This window comes from Hylaeus anthracinus, unplaced genomic scaffold (assembly GCF_026225885.1).
Source record: "Hylaeus anthracinus isolate JK02 unplaced genomic scaffold, UHH_iyHylAnth1.0_haploid 27299, whole genome shotgun sequence".
In the NCBI taxonomy this organism is placed as follows: Eukaryota; Metazoa; Arthropoda; class Insecta; order Hymenoptera; family Colletidae; genus Hylaeus; species Hylaeus anthracinus.
Window position 1 is genome coordinate 38,618 of NW_026535106.1, and position 21,508 is coordinate 60,125.

Sequence of the window (21,508 nt, forward strand, 5' to 3'; positions counted from 1 at the left end):
TGCTGGCCAGCCTCGACGAAGGGATGGTTAATCGCAACTCGAAAATAAATATTCTATCCGCAAGCAACGCGAGTGTTCGAGGGGGTAGTCTCGTGTAACGAGTCGAGAAGATGGGCGATCCTTAGGAATTTTTTTCAGGAAAAGTACACGATGGATCGTAATCAAACTTTTTGCGCTTGTTATCGTACTTGAGAATGCTTTATGTGAATTTCTTTGCGTCATTCGGTTTACTCCTACGATTTGTACGATTTGCTCGATATTGGAAATATAAAGTATAATATAGAGGAATCTTGAATGGTTTTGCGGTGGATAGACACTAGCGCGTATTCTCTATTTTGACATTGCAAATGAGAAATAATACCGCGCGTAACTACGTGATGAATCTATTACGAATCAATGCTAGGATTCAATCGTAAGAACGTATCAGTTTCTACATTTTTCTTACACAGATAGTTTCCAACGATTATTTCTGTTCACGCTGTCGCTTTGAAATAATCAGCAAAAGAATACTAGTCTGGAAATAATCCTCCCTTTCCCATGCTGTTTTTAGAATTAATCGGTGAGAATGTTTACGGTGCCTTTCCGAGGAAACCTGTTATACTGTTTGTACAATCCATAATGGATATACCTATGCAGAACGGACGGCACGCGCGACCGACTATTGTGTAACAGAAATTACGACTGTCTTGTTGCACGCAACGATCTATTAATTCCCGCTAGGCGACCATTAACTCGACGCACGAATTAAAAAAAGTAGTCGCTAATCGATCGATTAACCGATACGATACGATACGATGCGTGATCGATTCCATTAACAGACTGACATATAATTTTAAAATTAAGCAACGTGGAAAAAGATTGATTTATTCAAAAACCGCGGATTTTATGAACTCGTGATACAAACAAACGCGACAACGGTTCTTTTTCTAGAGAAAACCACAAAAGACCAAGTACGAGTTGAGACACGATTAATCGAATTCGAGATTCTAAAGAAGCAAACGAGAAAAAATGAAAACGTCAGAGCACAGCGTGGATCAGCGTGACGTAAACCGATTGCTCAACAATGGACGGCTCGACGTAGGGCCCGATCGGTCGATCGGTACGTATTTCCAGTTAGCGTGCGCTATTCCGAGAAAAAGGAAACTGAACTGGCTGCAATTTGCTCGTTCGCACATCCACGTGGAAATCCAGGCGCGAAAGGCCCCCGTGTGTCGTGGGCGTCGAATCGCTCGCACGACCATAAATCCAGCAACCGATACTCACCACGAACAGGCGGGCCGGCCCACGCCAGCCGCGACACACGCATCGGTTTGCCATTGTACACGCCGCCAGGACGAAGCGGCGTATTATTGTGTAATAAGTACGTGCCGTACACGCGGTCGCTCGGTACGTGTGCGTGCAGTGATAATGCGACGTTTAATTATTAACGTCACACGCGCGCAAACTCCGTGTGTACCTGACACAGAGAGAGAGGAGCGGCTGGTATTACACACACGACCTCGTTAGTCGTTGCCGCACCGTGAATAATAAATGTTTATATCCGGCCTCCCTGTCATCGTTGCTCGTTCCTGTTCGCGTAAACGAGTTGCGCCGCTCGACGCTCGGACGTGCCGCTTGGGAAACAATTCCATTATTAAAAATTGCCCCGCCAGCCGACTCGCGTGAGAAATCCGTTTCGCGCGCTCGGCCACCGACACACGACGCCACCGGTCAATCCTGTCTCCGTTCCCCTTCCCGTCCCGCTAAATCTCCAGGATTCTTTTCTTCATCTCGAGTTGTTCGGGATTCGATCAACATAAATCCCGAGGATATACCAACTCTGCTGCGTTGTACGACGAACAAAGCCAAGTAGACTTCTCTGGAAGGATTCCGATTAGAAAATGAATATGTAAATAGTACGATTGTTAACTTAATGTCGAGATACGATACATCAATGATCGCTGAGAAAGTATAACGACGGACACCGATAGTCCGCTACGATACGCTCTCAACCCGTTAACCCAGTTTGCGGAAGATTCGCGAGACACGATTGCTTTCGGTGCAATAAGCAACGAGCATCGATAACGCCTTGTATTCCCGCGGAAATAATTATTAACGGATTGCGTCACAATCCTCCCGTGATAGATCCAGACAGGATAATTAAACGCAAAATCGCTAACCCAGGTGAGAAATCGCGGAATGATTTTAATTTGCATAAACGGTCGACTTACCGTTTCCACGGAGATTAACCCTTCCCTGCTTGCGTGAGTGTCATTTTATTCGTCGAACACGCAACTATTCTATGAGCGTAGTACGTTCGTGAATTGATTTACGCTCGTACTAAACAGAATAAGAAAACTGAAAAATGACAAATACCGATATCATTGCATTCGGAATGATCGCGTTTACTATTTTCAACTTCGAAACGATTAAATCGCCGAATTTATTTTACGACTGCGCAGAAATTTGTATCTGTAAAAACTCGACGAGAGATATTACCGTGGAAAAAAAAAAAAAAAAAAACATTCGTTCGACGGTAAAAGGCTTAATAAATAACGTCGTCGCGCTTTCGACGTTCCTGGTCCGCGACAGATGGGAATGGAAGATCATAGGCAAACAATTTCGTGGTCTCTGAGTGTGCCGTGGTCTGAACCGCGCAGAGAGGGAGAAAAAAAATTTTTCTCTCCTCCGTGTGTCCCGTGGAACCGGCGGAGCACAGGGCAATTTGTCTCGACGAAAAGAACCAAGGGGGAGGAGGAGCACGGTCGTTCGCCAGGTATGTCACATGCGTGTACACATTAGAAAGTTCCAGCGAGATTCCGCGGTTCTCCTGGACCCGAGATTCTGTGGCCCCAAAGGGTGAGGGGGGTCCATTTGACCGCGGGACGAGGGCAGAGGAAGCTAAGAGAAAAAGAGGAGACACAAAACGATGGAGAAAAACGAATGGGAAGAGCGGAAGGTGTAAATAAGGTTGAAACTCTATTCGAATAACGAATGCGAACGTATTTATTATTCACTCGTGACGTTTAATCGATTGCGATTTGAATCGATTTGAAAGATCCAAGATTTAATTCCGTGCTTGGTACACTACAAGCTGTTATCAGCGTCAATTATCATTACTTTGTATTGGATAAGTAACGCACATATGATTTCGTTGTACAGAGAAGCGACGTAAACAAACCTTGCACCTTGTCGAGATCGGTATCTGTTTACATCCATACTTCGTCGGAATGAAATATTTCACTTTGTCGTTCGATTTATAATTGCAGCTTGAAAGAGCAACGAATACGTTTCCAGTATCCAGACAAAATTAACGCTGGCGAAGCGAAAGAAAGCCCCGAGGGAGAAGACGTGCCCTTTTCTCTCGCGGCAAGGACGAAAGCGAGTCGCTGGAGGCCAGAACGACCGTACGAAGGAGAAGGAACGATAGGACGAAACGGTTTTCAGCCTCGAGGGGGGGGGCAGGAGCGCGGGAGAAGAAGGAAATAAATTGTCGGAGGAGACAAATGCCACCGTGATCGTCCGCTAATTTATTACGGGGATCGGAATTAAGCCGACAAAAAGCTGAAAAAGGCCCGCGTAGGCATCCGTAGAACAATGTGTTGGGTGTGTTCGGCGGCCGGTTAGCAGTTCTGCCACGACCGAAACGAGAGGAGAGCGACGAAGGAGAGACGAGGAGGAAGCGATGGGCCATCGCGTGCGAAAGAGAGAGACGAGATGAGCGGTGCGTTTCCAACACACGAGGAGGAGGAAGACCGAGGAGGGAAAAGGAAGGAAAAAGTAGAGAGAAAAAAACGCACCGTAAGGTAACGAGAGTGAGATAGAAACAGGAGGTCGGTGAGACGGGGAGGGAAATGGCTGTGAAAGAGAGACAACGGAGGAGGAACCTGGATGATGAAAAGGAAAAGAACAGAGAGGCTCGTTCGATTCGAGAGAAGGAGATAGGCATACTGGCTCGGGAGTCGGTTCCCACGGCTGCGCAGCATACCTCCACCTTCTCTCGCCTCTCGCTCCTCCGCGACTGTTCTCCTGGTGGTTAGTCGCCTCTTTCTTCGACTACTGGCTCTTCTCTCGTCTCGCTCTTTCTCTCTGTCTCCGTCGTCGCGCTTCATACGCTCGGACTCTCTCTGGCTCACTCGTTTCGCGAACCAGTGGCGTATTATCCTATGGGCAAACCAGACGTCCGCCTGTCTTCAAGACCCGTAATCACGGATAGATAAAATATTACGTATACATTAGGTTGTTCCAAAAAGTTTCTTTCGTAATTTGCACTCGATTATTTTGTGCGGTACCGTTTATATAAATAGGCAATCTAATTTTTTAGATGTTGATGTTGTAACAGTAATGGAGCAAATTGAATCGTACGCAATTCAATAATGTAACGTTAGACACGAAATATTGTGTATCTATTACTTATTAATAAAGCGAAAGAAACTTTTGCGACAACCTAATACGTGCCACTATGCAAATGGGGAATAATTACTGCCCTGGAATTATTGGGTTTTGATATAATATGTTACTTTTAGATAGAAGTTAATTCTGTGCCTCGCTAAGACAACACTCGATATTTATTTACAAAGAGGAATTATACAACTTTTATTTTCCCATCAGTCACGCGTTCCAAGAGACCACGTACATATAAAAACCAAATGTCGAAGCAACCTGTGTGTTTCGTTACTATAAAGTACGTAACAGAATAGTTGCGCAAATATTTATATTTAAACTAAAGTTGCAAGTAATAAAATATAAAGGCAGATAATTGACTTCTAAATTATTTACGGGCTACAAGACAATATCAATATACAAATAAACAAAAAGCACACACCAAGCGAAAATGAGATAAGAAAAATACTTGTTACGTCTCGTAATTTCTTCGTTGCCTGACACTGAATTTAACATGTTTTTTTTTTTTTAAATGTTTTTCATAATGGGTCCCCCAAAATTGAATTTTATTTTGAACCTCGCAGCGATGTTCTGCGCCACTGTCGCGAACCACTCCTTCCTTGTTCCTCTATCGAGGCTATCGCTAGCTGCTTCTTTCGCTCGCTTCGCGTTCTTTCTTTATTTCTCCACTCGACGGACTAGCCCGCCTCCTCCTCCTCCTCCTCCTCCTAACCTCGCCGGTACAGTCGTCCTTCCTTCTTTCGTACACGCGTTTCGCCACGTACGAACTGCAATCTCTGCCGGCGCGTATGCATATGCACGTATTAATCATCGTGGAAAATGGTCTCGGGGGAACCGAGAAAGACGAAACAGGTAGCCGACCGACTACGCCGAATATATACATGGTGTTTATTCGCAAGCGGGCATCGTTTAGGGGTCAGGAGTGGGATCATTTAGGATTCAATTGGTCTAAATAAAACGAAAATAAAAAATGACGAAATTGCGTTCGAGGCTTTTCTATTTTCCAATCAACGAAAGAGGATGTAATCGAAAGAAAAAACAGTTTGTACGCGAAAAGAGTGCATCTGACGGATTATGTACGATTAATCAAGTACTACATATTGACATACACTCTCGATAGCGGACAAAAATGTAATGGCGAGTGGATTAAGTATAGATAAGTAAGGTTAGTGTAAGATCGGTATAAGCGAGTAGGTGGTAGTATAAGGTTAGGATAAACAGAAGCCTTGTAACCCCTTCGGGGAAACAATAAATGTACATGCATACATATTAACGTACACATGTCCTTACAAACATTTAAAAAAATTGTTGAAACAGATCTCGAAGAAGATCAGGTTCCACATAGAAAATTTAAATAAACTTTACGTCTGTTTTCTCTAATAAAGAAGAGATACAATTTTAATTTGAACAATTGATCATTCTAAAATAAAGCCTGAAATACGATTTCGTGATTCTTGATTTTACCATTTGTAGGTAAACATCCTGTAGATATGCCGAGTACGATTCGATAGAGACTACCCGGGGGAGGTGATTCATCGTGGAAAAAGGAGCCGGAAGTCTGGAACGACTTTTCGCGGCGTCCCTGAGAAAACGGCGGCTCTCCCTTCGAGATCCTTCTAACCGGTTGGACGAACTCGCGTGACTTACGATAGCCATGTATGAGGGGCTGAGAATCATAGTTGCGCGAGTCAAATAAAATAAATATTAAACTACGTCGTAATCTCGTATCTCGGCGACGCTCTTCGCCTCGCGCGTAAAAGAAATCGTAGCCAATTATAATTGCAGAAACAAAGAAAAGAAATAGAAATAGATAAAAAAAAAAAAAAAAAAAAAAAAATTCAAATGAAAAAGCTAGGCTGTATAGAAAAACGACCGAGTTAAGAGTGAAAGTGATACTAGCAATTTGTTTGACGATTTTTTTTAATCGATACGAACGGAAAATTCGGATTCGACTATCTGCGACTATCTACATATCAATGAAGAAAAAGACAATTTACGCGAGATCACTCCTGTCCGCGGTGAAGAATGACGATTAATTCGCGTTTGTGCTGACGTAACGTGCGATATAAATAGGTATATCTCGCAAGGCAGAAGGTAGCAGGTAATAATAAAAAAAAAAAAAAAAAAAAAAATATGGAATACATTGTAACAATGCTCGCCAGAACATAGAATACGCTGTTAATTCTCACGTAACGGTTGCAAAAGGGATGAATAAGAAAAAAAAAAAAAGAAAAAGGAAAATATAAAGAATATTCAACGAGCATCGCGGAAACCCGGTCGTCCTAGCGGTTCTATTTTTAACCATTCAGGCTTTAATGTCTCGCGCGTATACAAGCATGGTCTCGCGCTCGAGGAGCGTGGCATTTCCGCATGGAGAAATTTTTGTGGCCTCCATTCTTCGTCGAAAGGAGGAAGAGGAAACCGAGGATAACGAGCGACGACACCGCTGTCGCCCTAGGCTGCCGGCCAGAGATGGCCAGAATTTTTGTCTAGACAAAAATCTCAAGTAACAAACGAAAGATGAACGACTTTGATCGATTACTGGTTCAATTACAATTAAAATCAGAAATGTCCAACGAACTTACATATATCGCGAAAACTGTTTAATCTTCGATGACAAATGACATCTATTAGTTCGAGATTACGTTAATAAATTCAGTAGAGAGGAGAGAGAGAGAGAGAGAGAGGGGGGGGGGGAGAAAGTTAACGTGTGCAGGTAACAAATAAGCAATGTCTCCAATACTAGTAACATTTGCTCAGATTTTCCATTAGCACTTTCACATAAAATTAGTATCATAAAATATTGATTTGATCGGAATTCAAATTAATATTTCATAATCCGTACAACGATGGGGGCATACAATATCTCAATAATACATGATATCGTTTGCCATGGCGATTAATAAATTACCGGTTGGTAAGGTGTTCGGATTCATCCCGGATTAAATGGCTACGTTTTTTTAGTTCGAGCTTGACTAACCGTGTTACGTGACGATCGACAAACGCCGAATTAGGTTTACGATCGAGCACCTTTTTATCGACCAATGGAAACGCAGCCACCCCACCGATTCAGCTGTTGTGGCGAACGAGCGCGTTTAATCGCGACTCGTTACACTGGATTATTACACCAACCGAATAATTTTATTCGTTCCTTTCCTCGTTTCGAGTAATGCGAACAAAAGTCACGCTTTCACGGTACCTCTTTAACGCCAACCACTGCGAACGCGAGTTCTTTTATTAATGGATATTTCGTCCAACGATTATTATACACCGTTCCCCGAGTTTCTATTTCCCTCGCAATCTGATACGATTATTCAACGAAATTCCCGAGACAAAACTAGACATTGCAATTTACTTCACTCTTCGTATTTTTACGCATCGCCTTCGCTGCATCGTGACAAAACAGTTTTCGTACTGAATACATCTTAAATGAATCAAATCCGCAGTATACACATTCTACGTGTTAAAATAAAATTATCTTTTACGTGGAATATAAACGCTGAGAGTAGATCATTGTACAGAGTTTCTATTTGGCACGTGATATTCGAGGAAGTAAACACAAAGCATAAAGCTCCCTCCATCCCATGCTGCGACTACTGGTAACTAAACGACGAAAGAGGACTCACGCGAAAGACACGCAGAGAGAAACAAAAACAACGTCACGAGCGCAAACAGTGAAACGCGTTAGAACAAAAACCGAGACACAATCTTTCCTCGTAAACGGGTCAAGAAACAACTGTCCAAACGCACGAAAAGAAATAGAGCAATAGAAAAAGAATTAGCGAGACGCGAAAGCAATAAACGCAACTTTTATTTTACGGTCGCCTCGAAACGAGGTGCGCGAAGAGATGAAGTAGAGACGCCCGAAGCAACCAAAAGACAAACAGGAATATTCGAGAAGATCTCAAATGTCTTCTTCGACACTTTAAAAATGTCAAATGTAGTTGTAATATACAGGGTGTCCCAAAAATATTGGAGGTCCTTGAAAAGGATGGTTCAGGGGGTGATTCGAAACAACTTTTTCCTTAGCGAAAATGTTGTCCGAGGCTTCGTTGAGGAGATATTAAAGGAAAACACTGACCAATCAGAGCGCGCGGATACCGTTAGCGCGGCCGCGGTAGCGAAGGCTACGCGCTAAGCGGTCGCGCTTGTACGCGAACAAGTGACTCGACGTGCATCGAAGGACATTGGACGCGGCCGTACCCTTCGCTACCGCGGCCGCTCCAACGGTATCCGCGCGCTCTGATTGGTCAGTGTTTTCCTTTAATATCTCCTCAACGAAGCCTCGGACAACATTTTCGCTAAGGAAAAACTTGTTTCGAATCACCCCCTGAACCACCCTCTTCAAGGACCTCCAACATTTTTGGGACACCCTGTATACGTAGAAATACGTTATCAATAGGTACGGTGTTGAATTCACGTGTAAAAGTCAGTATTTACAAATTTCCCAATTATCTGAGAAATCAGTCGAGTCTCGAGCGGCAACAACGGCTTGTGCCCTCTGCCGCGTTCAATAACAGAAAATGGTAAACACGCGCAGACGAGACGTACAAGCGGGCTTTTGTTCCGCGCGGAACGCACACATCCGTAGGGATACGTTAATAAGCTTTGACAGCAGGTATATACCGACCTGATGTGTACCTGCACGATGACCACGTGTCGCGCCTCCAGGGTAGGGCAGATGCACTCTCGTTTACGTATCTTCCGTGGTTCACCGCGACGAGGTTAGAAAACGAACGGCCCACATTATGCACTCTCTCTTTCTCTCGGTGGCATTACCGGGGCGCTCACGAACGCAAAAAGATGCCCACGGGGCAGAAATCCATTTCACCATTATTACGGAGGCTCTCTTGTTGAGCTCTTCCAGGGTCCCTTGAGAAGAACTTCTTCCACGACCGTACAGAGATACCATAGAGTATGGGGGGAGGTCCGACCACGGCTAGAAAGAGAGAGAAAACCGCGAACCCTAACTGTCTTTATCTACCAAACGCATGGTTCCACGCGCCTTCCGAATATCTCCTCTGACGAATCCACCGCAGACTCCAACTCGAGTCAAATCTCCGAAAAAATTCTTGTTGCACTTTGTTTATAGATTTGGATCGACAAATCGTCAGATTTGTTCAAAGAACATCTTTAGCAATAGACTTAACGAACTTCGCACGGATTCGTGAAAATCGACGCCCGATGTTTCCTCGTTGGAAGCTATTTTTAGCCGGGTACATCAGTTCGTAACGATTACCCGTTGCAACGCTCTAATTGGTTATTCCCGCTAATTAGATTTTGACGGTTAATTAACGGCCAGGTTTCCCACGATTGGCAACAATACCTCGCGCGAGGCTCGAGGCGCCCCGACTGGGATTACTCGTCATTCTTTCCGTCCGTCGAGGCTTCCGCGATTCATCCTCTCACCGTAATCGATACGAAAACAAATGAGGATCGCCGCGTGCACCCGGATAGACAGCGTTGACAAGTCCGTTCCTCGAGCGACGAAGACTCGGGTAGAGAGGAAGCGATGAGGTGGAAAAGAGGTCGATCGCGGGTGGTTCTAAAGATATACGCGTTATAACGTCGGCGTCGGCCAGAAATCTTAGGAGCTGGCCTTTAAGTGATAAGTTTGCCGCCCGCTACCGAGAAGCTTCCTCGTTTGATCTCTTGGCGACATTGTGGAAAAAATGCGCGACATGTTGCAGCGACGACTCAAATTGTTCTCCGATGTAAAAGACGGCCCATTCGCTGGGAAATGAATTACGGTTATTTCTGGTAAGATAAACACTTGGATAGACGCATTCCCCGGTATATCGCATCCATTATTATTACTCTAGTATCTCTGATTATAACGTGAGAAGGTATCTTTGAGGGGACAAGGGCTGTAATTACATTAATTAATCGAATATATTCTACACACATCGTGTGTATTATATTTAATAATTGTTTTCCATATCATCTATCGTTCGCCATAAATGCATATAATCCACGCGGCTCGATAACGAGCTTCGCGATTGTGATATCAAAGCAATTAAATAATGCGTTATATCCTTTGTTCGAGACGGTGTTCAAATCGACCAAAATACCGGATTCAAAGTTGCGCATCGCTTTCGTCGTTTACTCGAAATACTTTAGCCGGAAAAGAATTTCGCCCGTGTGAGCTATGTGACACGATTAGAAAGAAGCGCCGGTATGCCGAGCATCGAGACTCGAGCAGTACCGGGGCGGTCAGCCGGCATCTAGAGTCCGCGTCCTCTGTCTAAGACGTAATTTATGCTAAACGTTTCGCGTCGTGGAAGCCGCGCATCGCCGTACAACCCGAGTCAGCCATTCATCCGACGCCCTTCTCCTCCGTTCCATCGTCTGGGACGCGAATCACGCAGCCTTTTCGGCCGTGGGACCACGATCCTCCGTCTCTCTCGGTCCCACCTTCTCTCTGTCCTTTACCCTACCTTCCCACCTTGCGTGCACCACCTTGATATGCCTCCCTCCTCCCTCCCTCCCTCCCTCCCTCCCTCCCTCTCGCTCTTTTTAACCTCGTCCCGCTTCTCCGCGTCCCTTGCGCGATCTTCTCGCTTTCTCTGGTTATCCGTCCGTCGTCCTATGGTCGGGGTACCCACGATCCTCGAGTATATATACGTAGGTACGATACGCGCCGCTTTGTGGACCGGTACGCACCGGGAGACAGGAAGGATAAGGAAGAAAGGAATTTTTTAATGACTCTTTGAGCCCGTTGATGATCCTTTTGTGCCCCATCGTCGGCCATCGTATCGGGTTACGCCTCGTATGGAAAAATGATTGATAAGGATTTTAGGCGACTCCGAACACGGAATAGACAGGACTACGGGAATACATCGGGTGTACTCGTTAACGCTAGATTTACGGAGGCTCGGAGTACGTTCGGATTGAGACGGCGATGGATCAGGTTGAACGTAACATTTTGAGATTGAATCGTATTTTTTTGCTAAACAGTTTTTAGATATATTCTTAGTTTGGAAATATCGTCGTTGAATGTTTCGAACTAAACTCTCCGATCACACGATACGAGACATCGTCTAAACGAATGATTCGTCCGAGACGTTTCGGAATTTGTGGAATACGACTACAACAGGCACCAAATAACGAAGAAACTATCGATCGTCGTTCAACAAATACCGGCTAACGCTGGTAAACGAGCGTGCAGAAAATCTGGTGGAAACGAGCGAATTCCGGTCTCGGGGATTCCCGGCAGCACAGTAGCCGCTGCTGTTTTAATAAGTCGAGCACCATGGCGGAGAGCGGTAACGCGAAGCAATTAACTCTGCTGAAGAGCGAGCGAGTTCCTCGATCTTGATGCAACGAGACGAAGGTTACGATTACGTATCAAGCTCTCTGGCTCTTCTGTCTTTTCCAGCCTCTTAATTAACGGCAGACACGCGTGTCTAGTTCCTCCCCCCCCACTCCCCAGAAAGAGTTTCGGTAATCTGGCTCCTCCTTATCGCCCGATCGACCGACGCAGAGGTAATTAAGGCGGTTATCCACGAACGAATCCACCGTGCAAGATCGCAACCAACGGACGCGAACCGATCTGTCCTCTCCTCGCTCCTCTGGACCAGCGGTGCTCAACTTTTTTTTTTTTTTTTAATAATTACCCAAATTAATTAATTAAAAAAAGAAGAAGAAGAAAAAAATACTCAACGTATCGTTCGTTTCGGATTCAATTAGTACGTTTATACGATTGCGTAATTTAAAAATCTGCGTAATTTGATATAATCATGCGATTAAGAAAGCCGTATAATTTTACGTAACTCGTCGCGAAACATTTATTCGATTTCTACGTAATTAATCGATACATTCATCTTCCACAACCATTCGCGATTAAATTACACAGAACAAATTTTACGGTACTTGATACGCGTACTCTATGAATGGACGTAGATTCTATAGATTGATAACTCGGTCTACGAGTCATGCAAATTTAAAATATTGAATTAAATGTGGGGGGGGGGGGAGAAGGAGGTTTTCGCGCACCTCTGTTTTGCGCAATCATTGCATCGAATAAAGGCGACCCCTCGTCAACCGCGCGTAACTGTTATTAATGGTACATTGTTGCTTTCGCTTGCTGTGCATCGCGATAATTCCAGTAATTAACGCGTTTCCGGCACCGTCGATGCGCCGTTCGGACTTCGAAGGTTTTGTCTGCTCGTGGGAGATCCCGGTGTCGTTAACGCCAGACAACTGTGCGAATATGCCTTAACGTCGCGTTTCGAACGAATTTTTGTTTTCCACTGTTTTCGTTCCGCCGTAATGACTCGTTGAAAATAAAATTAAACTGCCGACACGATCGCGTAGATGCCTCGTTACAAATGTTGCCTTGCTTTTAACAAGATCGGAGAAACAATTTCGGTACTAATCTCGTGAATGTTGACGAAACAACGTTACTCGCAATCAGAAACTTTCTATTTCCCTGGATAAGGTTGTAATAATTTTGATATACAAGCAAATGTCCACGCGTGTGTCGATATCCTCCAAGAGGTTAAATTCAATCGTGATTGGGTTCTCCTGGTTGCGTGTCTCGCGTCGGTGAAAACTACGGGTGTTTGTACGAAATGAATCTACGCCGTATCCAGCCGGCCAGTGAGAACCTTTAACTTCAATAACGTATCACGTACGTGGAAGCGTCTATTGTAAAATTCTGCTGTTTCCTGTTTGGTCACGGCGCGACGTTTCTCATTATTGGTCTCGAGGGGCGCGCGTTTTTCGCCCGACGGAAGCTCATTCTCACGCATCGGCGCAACGAAAATAAATCCAGGCACTCCGAATAGCGATTACACGTTACGACGCCGCCGTCTGTTCCCTTCATCCCTCCGCACAGCCGCCAACGTAGACAGACTACCGTGCTGGGACTCAAAGGTTGCTTCTCCGACGCAGGATTCCGACCAGCCTCTCTTCCGAGAACGCGACTCTTTTTTCTTTTTCTCTCACTCGGTGAGTTCCTGCCTTCGAACCGAACCTCTTTCGTCCGATATAGCTTCTAATATCGGCCGATACCAGAGAACGAAAAAGAGACACGGGGCTACGGTAAACATACCGGTGAAACGATAAAGTTGGAATTGTAAACAGAGTCTCTCATGGGAACGAAGTTCTGTGCTTCATTGATAATTGTACCGCGTATAGCGAGAGCTACGCTAGGGATTTTCATGAAAAGCTACAGCCATACGTCGTACGAATCATTTTTAATTTAGTTTCGTTTGCTCGGAAGGATGTTTCGTTGGTACGGAGTGAAAGAGAGGTCCAGCAATGGTATAAAGTCGGAGTTTGGGAAATCCTAGATAGAAGAACAAACCCGAAGTTTGTCTCGTTTCCTTCGAAATATACTGAAAAGAAGAAACGAGACAAATGTCTCAAGTGTTACGTTCGACGCTGTATAAAGCTCAGTAGAATATAAGTATAAATGCTCGGTAGAGTCGGGGCACGTAAGAAGCAAAGGACGAAAAGCGTGTTTGAACATTCGAGATCCTACGATAAAGGAACATTTTTTCGTTTCGACCGAGCATTCGCGGAGAAGTCGAACCGAAATGAGAAAATTTTCTACCGGGAACACGACGAAAGACGAGAGACGGGAGGAGGTGGCGTTTTTCAAGTGAGACGGGCGAACTGGTCGCAAAGGTGGCGCGAGGGGCGCCATATGGGTTAGTAAATTTAACTCTGCTCACGAGAGAGCTTGGAGAGACGAGGACGGGGAACAGTCGGTGCGAGAGAGACCAGGGGAAAGAGATTACGAGGGAAGCGTAGAGAAGCACAAAAGGCCTAGCCATCTGCCAGTGGCCCTGCAGTGCGTCTCATAGGCAGAAGTGCGCGGAACAGCGCAACGAGCGAGCTGACGTACACCAGGGATGGTGAGCAAACATTGGCGTAGACGTGGTTAATGCACTCGACGCCGTATTGGACCCTGCCCTTCCAATCACATTTCCTGTTACCTCAAGATGCGAAAATACTCCAATTCGTCGACACTTCTATTCACGCGAACTCTCTCTACTCCATCCTCTCTCGAACTTCATTTCGTTACAATTTATTAACACGTTGAACGCGATCTCACCCATACCTGGGTACTAAAGAAATTAGTTTCGAAAGCGAAGCGTCGAAGAAAACGTATTCGAATGAAATGATCGAATCTCGGTGAAATCACGAGAACGAATACTGTCTGTAAATAAAATTTGATCGCAGTATAAATTTCCAAGAGAATCAGTCCGGCAGTCAACGTGTTAAAGAAAACAACATCGTATAGTCCATGTATCGCGGGGTTAACAGATTGCATCTCGATGGAATTCGTACCGAAACGATCGGAACTTTTTTGGAAGGAAGTTACATCGCGCTACCAATACCGATAACATTAATCTCGTGAAATTCATTTTGAATCGACGGTAAGCGATACCTTCGATTCTTTCGGAAATAATCAAGTTCTTTTCTGCCGTTAAATCGCTGCGCGGTCTCTCGTACAGGTACGAAAATGCACGGTTGGAACGACAACGTTGAACTTTTAATTGGGGAAAAATGTGCCGTCCTCGCGCCAATGTCGGGGGAATTATCGAAGCAACAACAAGCTAGCAATAACAACTACAGCAGGAGGGAGAGACAAGTGCCACGACACCTTTCTTTCTTTTTCTTTCGCCTCTGGCACCATCTGCCGGTTCGTTCGCCGGTCCTCGTCGCACTCGCGAGCAGCGCGTGCACGAAAAAACACACGCTTTTAATGCGATCGACCTAGCCTTTCTTTTTACCGCGGTCCCGAGAAAGTTGGAAAAAGACAGGAGGTTGAAATTTTTGCTGCCAACGATTCCCTTTCTTCCGCGCTTCTGTTCATTAATTACCGGGCAGGACCGGTTACTTATCGACAGGTGCAAGATAAGTGCTCCCGTAAGATTTTTACGCTATTGTATTTCACGAGTATTAAACCGAGCCCAATTTCGACGTTAACCCACTTATCGACGATTTCGATTTATTCCATTATTATCGACAGTTTCGTGCAAGCATTTATTGTTAGTTATATACAATTATATACAATTACACGCTATATTCTCTTGTTATACGCTATAGTTTTGTGCGCATATAATTTAGACTTATTCATTGGAGGTTAAAAGTTAAGATTAAAACTATTTTATATGCATTGAAAACGCAACGAAATCGTAAATATTACGTGAACCGGAAAACAATGTCGTTTTTGGAATTTTAAATACTTGTTTATCGTTCGTCGGCTCGTTGATTTCTATCGATCTGGCATCGACGATTTGCACGCTAGATGGCAAAAGGCTATCGACAACGGAAGCGATTGTACGATTTATTAATTAAAAATAGAAATGAAATTTTTTCAAAAATTTGTTCGAATTTACGTAAAAGAAAGGATATTATTTTCCAGTCCACCCGATATTTAAATCAACGACTTGCTCGAACATACGAACATGAACAACAAATTCAGGGTTTCCCACAAGCACCACTAGTCCAACCAACAAGTACTTTTCTCGCTATCAGACTCATCGGAACATTCGGTAAACTGTTACACGCGAGCTTCCCATCTCGCGATAAAGAGGAAATTAAAGCAACAGTGCGTTCAGCTTCGAGTTCATGTTCCCCTAATCAACCAATTTACTTTTCAATTCTTTCTTATCGATTGTAACGGAAACCAGGAAGACGGACCTTTACGAACCTGCCTGAACCACGACGTTTGTAACAGCTGAAGATAAAAATTAACCGTTTCGCCGACAGGCGGTCGCATGCTGGTGGTGTCGTTCAGTCGTGCCACCTTGTACTTTTAAATATCCGTAGAGAGTACGTATTCGATAAGTACGTATTCGATAAGTACATATTCGATAAGTACGTATTCGATAAGTACGTATTCGATAAGTACATATTCGATAAGTACATATTCGACAAATCAACGTACTTTCGTTATTCGTATCGTCACGCGTGTAAAATTACCCATTTTATTATTAATTTGATTCTAGCGCTTTACAATCCATAGAATGAAAACGTTAAATTTGAAAGTTTCATACGAAATTTTCGCACCGTTGACGAAATTATTCGACCGTGTTGAATTTACGTAATTTTAATATTAATTCTGAAAGTTTGGAAACGCGAATAATCCACTGGCGTCGCCCTAGTCTCGTCGGCCGTCGCTCGAAGAGAATCGGTCAACCTGGTCGTAATTCAGCTCGTGCCGTGATGATTCGTCCGAGAATGTGGAAAGATACAAGACGAAGATACGACCCCCTTTCAAGCCGTCCCCGGCGATCTTAATTTTCCTTGACAAATGCTCGCCACTCGTTGTATAAGCGGAGACAAAGATCGAAATTTGCGTGGCTTTCAACTCTGGACACGTTCGCACGTGCGGAAAAATCACGGGAGCGCATAACGGACGAGTTGGTAACCGAGAATCGAATTACTGTGGATTCGTAGCTCGGGGCAGAGTTGGGGTAAATAACATTGGAAAAATATTACGGTCTACCGAAAAGTTCTGTCCGTTCCGGTTGCAACAACTTTCAACGAATCATGCGCGTATTCGTTAAAAAATGATATACAAATTGCAATCGCGCTGGTAAGATGTCATAAATAACGATCAAAATTGTGCTATTCGATCGAATTTACTTTACAAGGTATGACAAATTTATTATTTTACTGTAAAAATGGACGGAACATTCCGGTAGATCTAATAGCTATCGATAATTGAATAATTTCAATTATTCGTGCAACAACGACCAACAATTAAAGAATGTTAGTTGTATTTCAAATTCTTTGCGACTAATTATACTGATAGTTAACACGTTCACTGCCAGACTAAAACTCTTGAAAATCTCTACCGTGTTTAAATTTTGTTCACAGACTTTTGGAAACTGCGTAATGAAACATTCATTTCTGTATCTAGTTCTGTAACTTCGTCGAAATTCCAGTATTTTATTTGAATTCATTTTCTATGACATTTAACTTTCAGAATTAATTAGTTATCGTTTCTCAGTGAAAAGCACTGTCGCCGATGCACGGGTGACGTTAACGATCAACGTGTTAATCGGTAATCGAATTACTTGTCAAATATAACTGACACCGGCACGTGCCTGTGTCCATTGTCGAAACTCTAATCGTCTTTCGTTTCGTTTCGCTATTGTGTACGCAATCTCTCGCCACGCGAAAAGAATCAGAGATCCCGTGTCGCAGATCGGTCGAAAACGAACCACTTGGTAACTGGTAGTCTCGGACGACGTTTCGCAAATGAACGCGAGAAGGCATTCATATAACGTTTATCGATGTTTTTTCGCGATTCATTACGCCGTATCTCGAATCGAGTTCCGCTTACGTTCGCGTTACGAACCTATTTCTCGCGTCCCACGACGCATGCCGATATATGTTATGGTAATCGAGGAGATCGCAAAAAGAGCACGGAAACGTCGAGGAATCGCGATTTTTCGCTTATCTACGATCGCTCCATCGCCAGGACTCACGCAATTGCCACCTTCTTTTTCTTCTTTTTTTTTTTTCTCTCTCTATATCGATCGTACTTGCAAATCGCGCGGTGACAGTGTTTTTAATTTATGTCACGGTTGAGCACGATTAACATATCTTCCTTCCATCTAACCTAACCGTTTGGCGACGCAAAAAAAAAAAAAAAAAGAAAAAATCGAATGTCTCAGAAACAAAGGAGAACAACGAACACATCATTCTGTTATCTGACGGTTTATGATTAATTCGAGGAATTTAAATTTTTCTTTCTTTTTTTTATTTTTTTTTTTTTATTTTTTTTTGTTTAACTACTTATAATTAGGTAATAATCATAGCAAGGACACTCACCGGCCACGTGAACTCGAACGGGAATCTGATGGGATTGGTGAAACTGGGCATGGCGACGTTCGGGCTAAGGTTGACGATGTTTTCGCCCAGTACGGGCGTGACGACGTCGCCGTAGGTGCACGGCGTCGTCGTGTCGATCTTCACCTGATACTGTTTCAGGCAAACCCTGAACCTGGTTTTGCAAACGCCAGAGCACTCGCCCGTCTTGGACGTGCTACCGGAGCAGCACTTGCCCAGACTGTCTTTCCCGTACTCGTTCACGAACGACTTCAGCCTCAACTCGAACACTCCTGAGGCGTTCACCTGAAAGCATTCACATTCGTTTCAAGAGAAACCTCGTTGCAAAACAAAATTTATCGTAACAAAAATTAAAAAATAATTAAATTACATATTTCTTCGTGTAGAACTATAATTGCTCGCCGTTTGTAATAAATATTCGGTTGTCCGGAAAGTTCGTGCCTATTTTTACGAAAAATTCGAAGGAATTCAAAATTGAATTTTGATGCATATTATTATTGAACTATATATGTAACATTTTATTCCACAACCTTTCCACCTGTTAAGGAATGTACACATGTTATTCGTTTTCAGTCATTCCGATGTATTCTCAGACCTGTATCGCCTACTAAAAATCGGAATGTACTTTCCAGGCAACCCAATATTGTTTTCAACAAATTTCTTTTCACTCTAAATACATTATTTAATTAAAGTGATTTCAGTTCGATCTTAATGATACAGAACCGTAAAGATACAGAAATTTCTAATCGGTACGATTTAAATAAATACAATTCAAAGACAGATTTTATAAATCCGCATGCAATCGACCGAACAAATATACCATTTCCAACAAAATTGAACAACGTCCATGTAACGATACTCGTTGTAATTCCGTGGCGTACCGTCTCCGAGAAACAACGATCGTTACTAAATCGAATCTAAGGATTCGATATCGCCGATGCTGTTTGCCGATACAGATCGCAAAGTATTCTTAAAATCCAAACTAAAATCAATTTAAGATCGAAAGAAATCAAATAAAAGATGAATAACGCCGACCGAAAGGTTGACGATCATCCAGAGACGAAATTATACGGCGTGCATGCGCTGCTACTCAAAGTATTAAGTTTCGAAAGTATGGACTGAACACGGTATACGTTAGAGATGATGCTACCTTCGATTTCGTTTACACGGAAACCAAAGTTTTCTTCCGTTTATTATTATTGACGGTAAACCGGAGAATGTTCGCGAAACACGCGTAACCTCAACAACGACTTGCCGGAACACGACGTCGGGGGTCGCCTGGTGCCCAACGACCGAACACGCGGCCGGGGCAGCACGTGTTGCAAGCGCGTTTTTGCGCACGCGTGTGTCTCGCAGTGCGCGTCTCCCAGGAGGAGCAGAGATATCCGCGCGAGTGACCCGACAAAAAGCACTTTTTTCGCTTATCGAGACGCGAGCGAGCTACGAGACGGGCGGATAGGGGCCAGAAGAAGAACCAGAGGCGCAGATGGACATTTCGCCACGCGTGCTGCGCCGAGCGTCAACGATCGTGGAACACGAGGGGCGTTTTCGGCCAGAGAAGAGGAAGAAGAAAAAAAAAAGGAAAAGAAAGTGCTGGAACCAGTCGTAAATGTATTAACGTATGCTACCGGTTCCTTCGCGCGGCAAAGTATAACGCCGCGAAGAATTAATCGCGTCGGTAGGCGCCGAGAAAACGTCTCTCTCCGTTTTTTTTTTCTGTTACGGCATAAAATTCGACTCGATTCATTCGTCACACGGATGGCCGGAATTCTCGTTTCAACCGACATATTTCATTGGTGTTACACGTTGTACGGTAAAATTGCATTCGGAATTGCACGGTCGGAAATCATTATGTCATATTTCGTTAAGTAAAGATTGCAAAAGTCTTTATAGCGTCGACGTTTCGAAGAACATCGAATATTGCCGAAATGGTAGGAATTAGTAGTTGTCGCACCTCTTTACATTGTGTCGACGGAACGTTACAATGTCTACCTGAAAGCTCGTCTCTATACGTTTTACGCGACATGCGTTGAAATAAAAGTAGACGTTTGAATCGTAGAATCACATTTCAAGTCGAATAGAAACTCGTCGGTAACGCGCTGTACTATTTTTTACGAGCCGTGTGTTTCACGAATCAAATTTTTGTCCGTTTCTGTCCGCACGGAATCGAACGAGTTCCGCGGAGATTTTCAGCCGGAATTGCGTCTAGTCGTCTCGGCGTCTCGGCGAACCGTTTTTCTTCGGGCGACAGTATCCAGTGTAAACAGACCCGTTGCGTCAATATTTCTCCGTTCGTACCCTCGTCGTTCGGCCAAAGAGTTCTTGACCACTGTGGACAATGGCCTACGGCTTACGTGTCCGCACATTCACCGGCGTTCTTACAAGTGCACACAGCCACGCAGATGGCAGCAGACTAGCGAGCCTTCCCACGAGACATCGTATAGCCAAGCAAAACTATACATATATCGTCTCACGTGAACGAGAGGAGCGCACTAACCTTACTATCGAGCCCGAGGATCGTTTTACGATCTCGCTGCCTCACTCGGACCGTCCATTACACCCTTCGTTGTCAACTTTAGCTTTTACTGGAATTTTAGACGTAACCTCGTCGCTTCATTTTTTTTTTACATCGCACCCAATCACTATTTAACACGATTTCGTATAAAAATTTATACACGCTACGAACTTGTAGCTATCGCGTCGACAGTTCAAACAGAAATTACAAAGTTTTCGAATGTAACTCTGCTAATAAATTACATTGCGAATCAATTTAACGGAAAAAATTTTTTTTCGCGAAATACGTGCAACTTTTGACGGTCCAGTCGAAACGACCGGCAGTTTCGCGTACAGTAATAAACAAGCAAGCTTTATGGGTCGTAGGATTCAAAAGAGAAAAATATACGATCGAGTGAGATGTACGTATTCGCTTGGCAGTAACAATTCTCGTTACGTGTTTTTAAGAGAGCATACGCGCGTTTCTGCGTACGAGTGTGTACACACGCGTGCTCGGTCCTCGATGAGGAATTCTCATTTTTGGCGCGCTGGAGGGCTATTCTCGGAACAGAAATGGCCGCCGTCGACTATTTACGGATACAACAACCGGCAACCGGCGTTATTTCGTCACAAAACAATTTTCAAACGCACCTTGTGAGACTGGAGACTCCTCGAGATCGGAGGAAAACAAAGACCGATCTCCAGCGACTTCCGACGGTGTCACGTGAAGGTCGAAAAGAAGCTACCGACGTAAACGAGAGAGAGAGGAGAGGGAGAGAGAGAGAGAGAGAGAGAGAGAGAGAGAGAGAGAGAG

At 44.0% G+C, this 21,508-nt stretch overlaps 1 protein-coding gene across 1 annotated transcript in view; it reads right to left on the reverse strand.

Moving 5' to 3' along the window:
- LOC128893241 (neurogenic locus protein delta-like) overlaps nucleotides 1-18,491 on the reverse strand; it is a 51,458-nt gene extending 32,967 nt beyond the window's left edge. The window contains exon 1 of the mRNA XM_054154070.1: nucleotides 18,184-18,491. Coding sequence (XP_054010045.1) covers nucleotides 18,184-18,234 — 51 coding nt within the window. The 5' untranslated portion in view covers nucleotides 18,235-18,491. The remainder of the gene's footprint in view (nucleotides 1-18,183) is intronic.
- Between the last annotated feature and the right edge of the window lie 3,017 nt (nucleotides 18,492-21,508).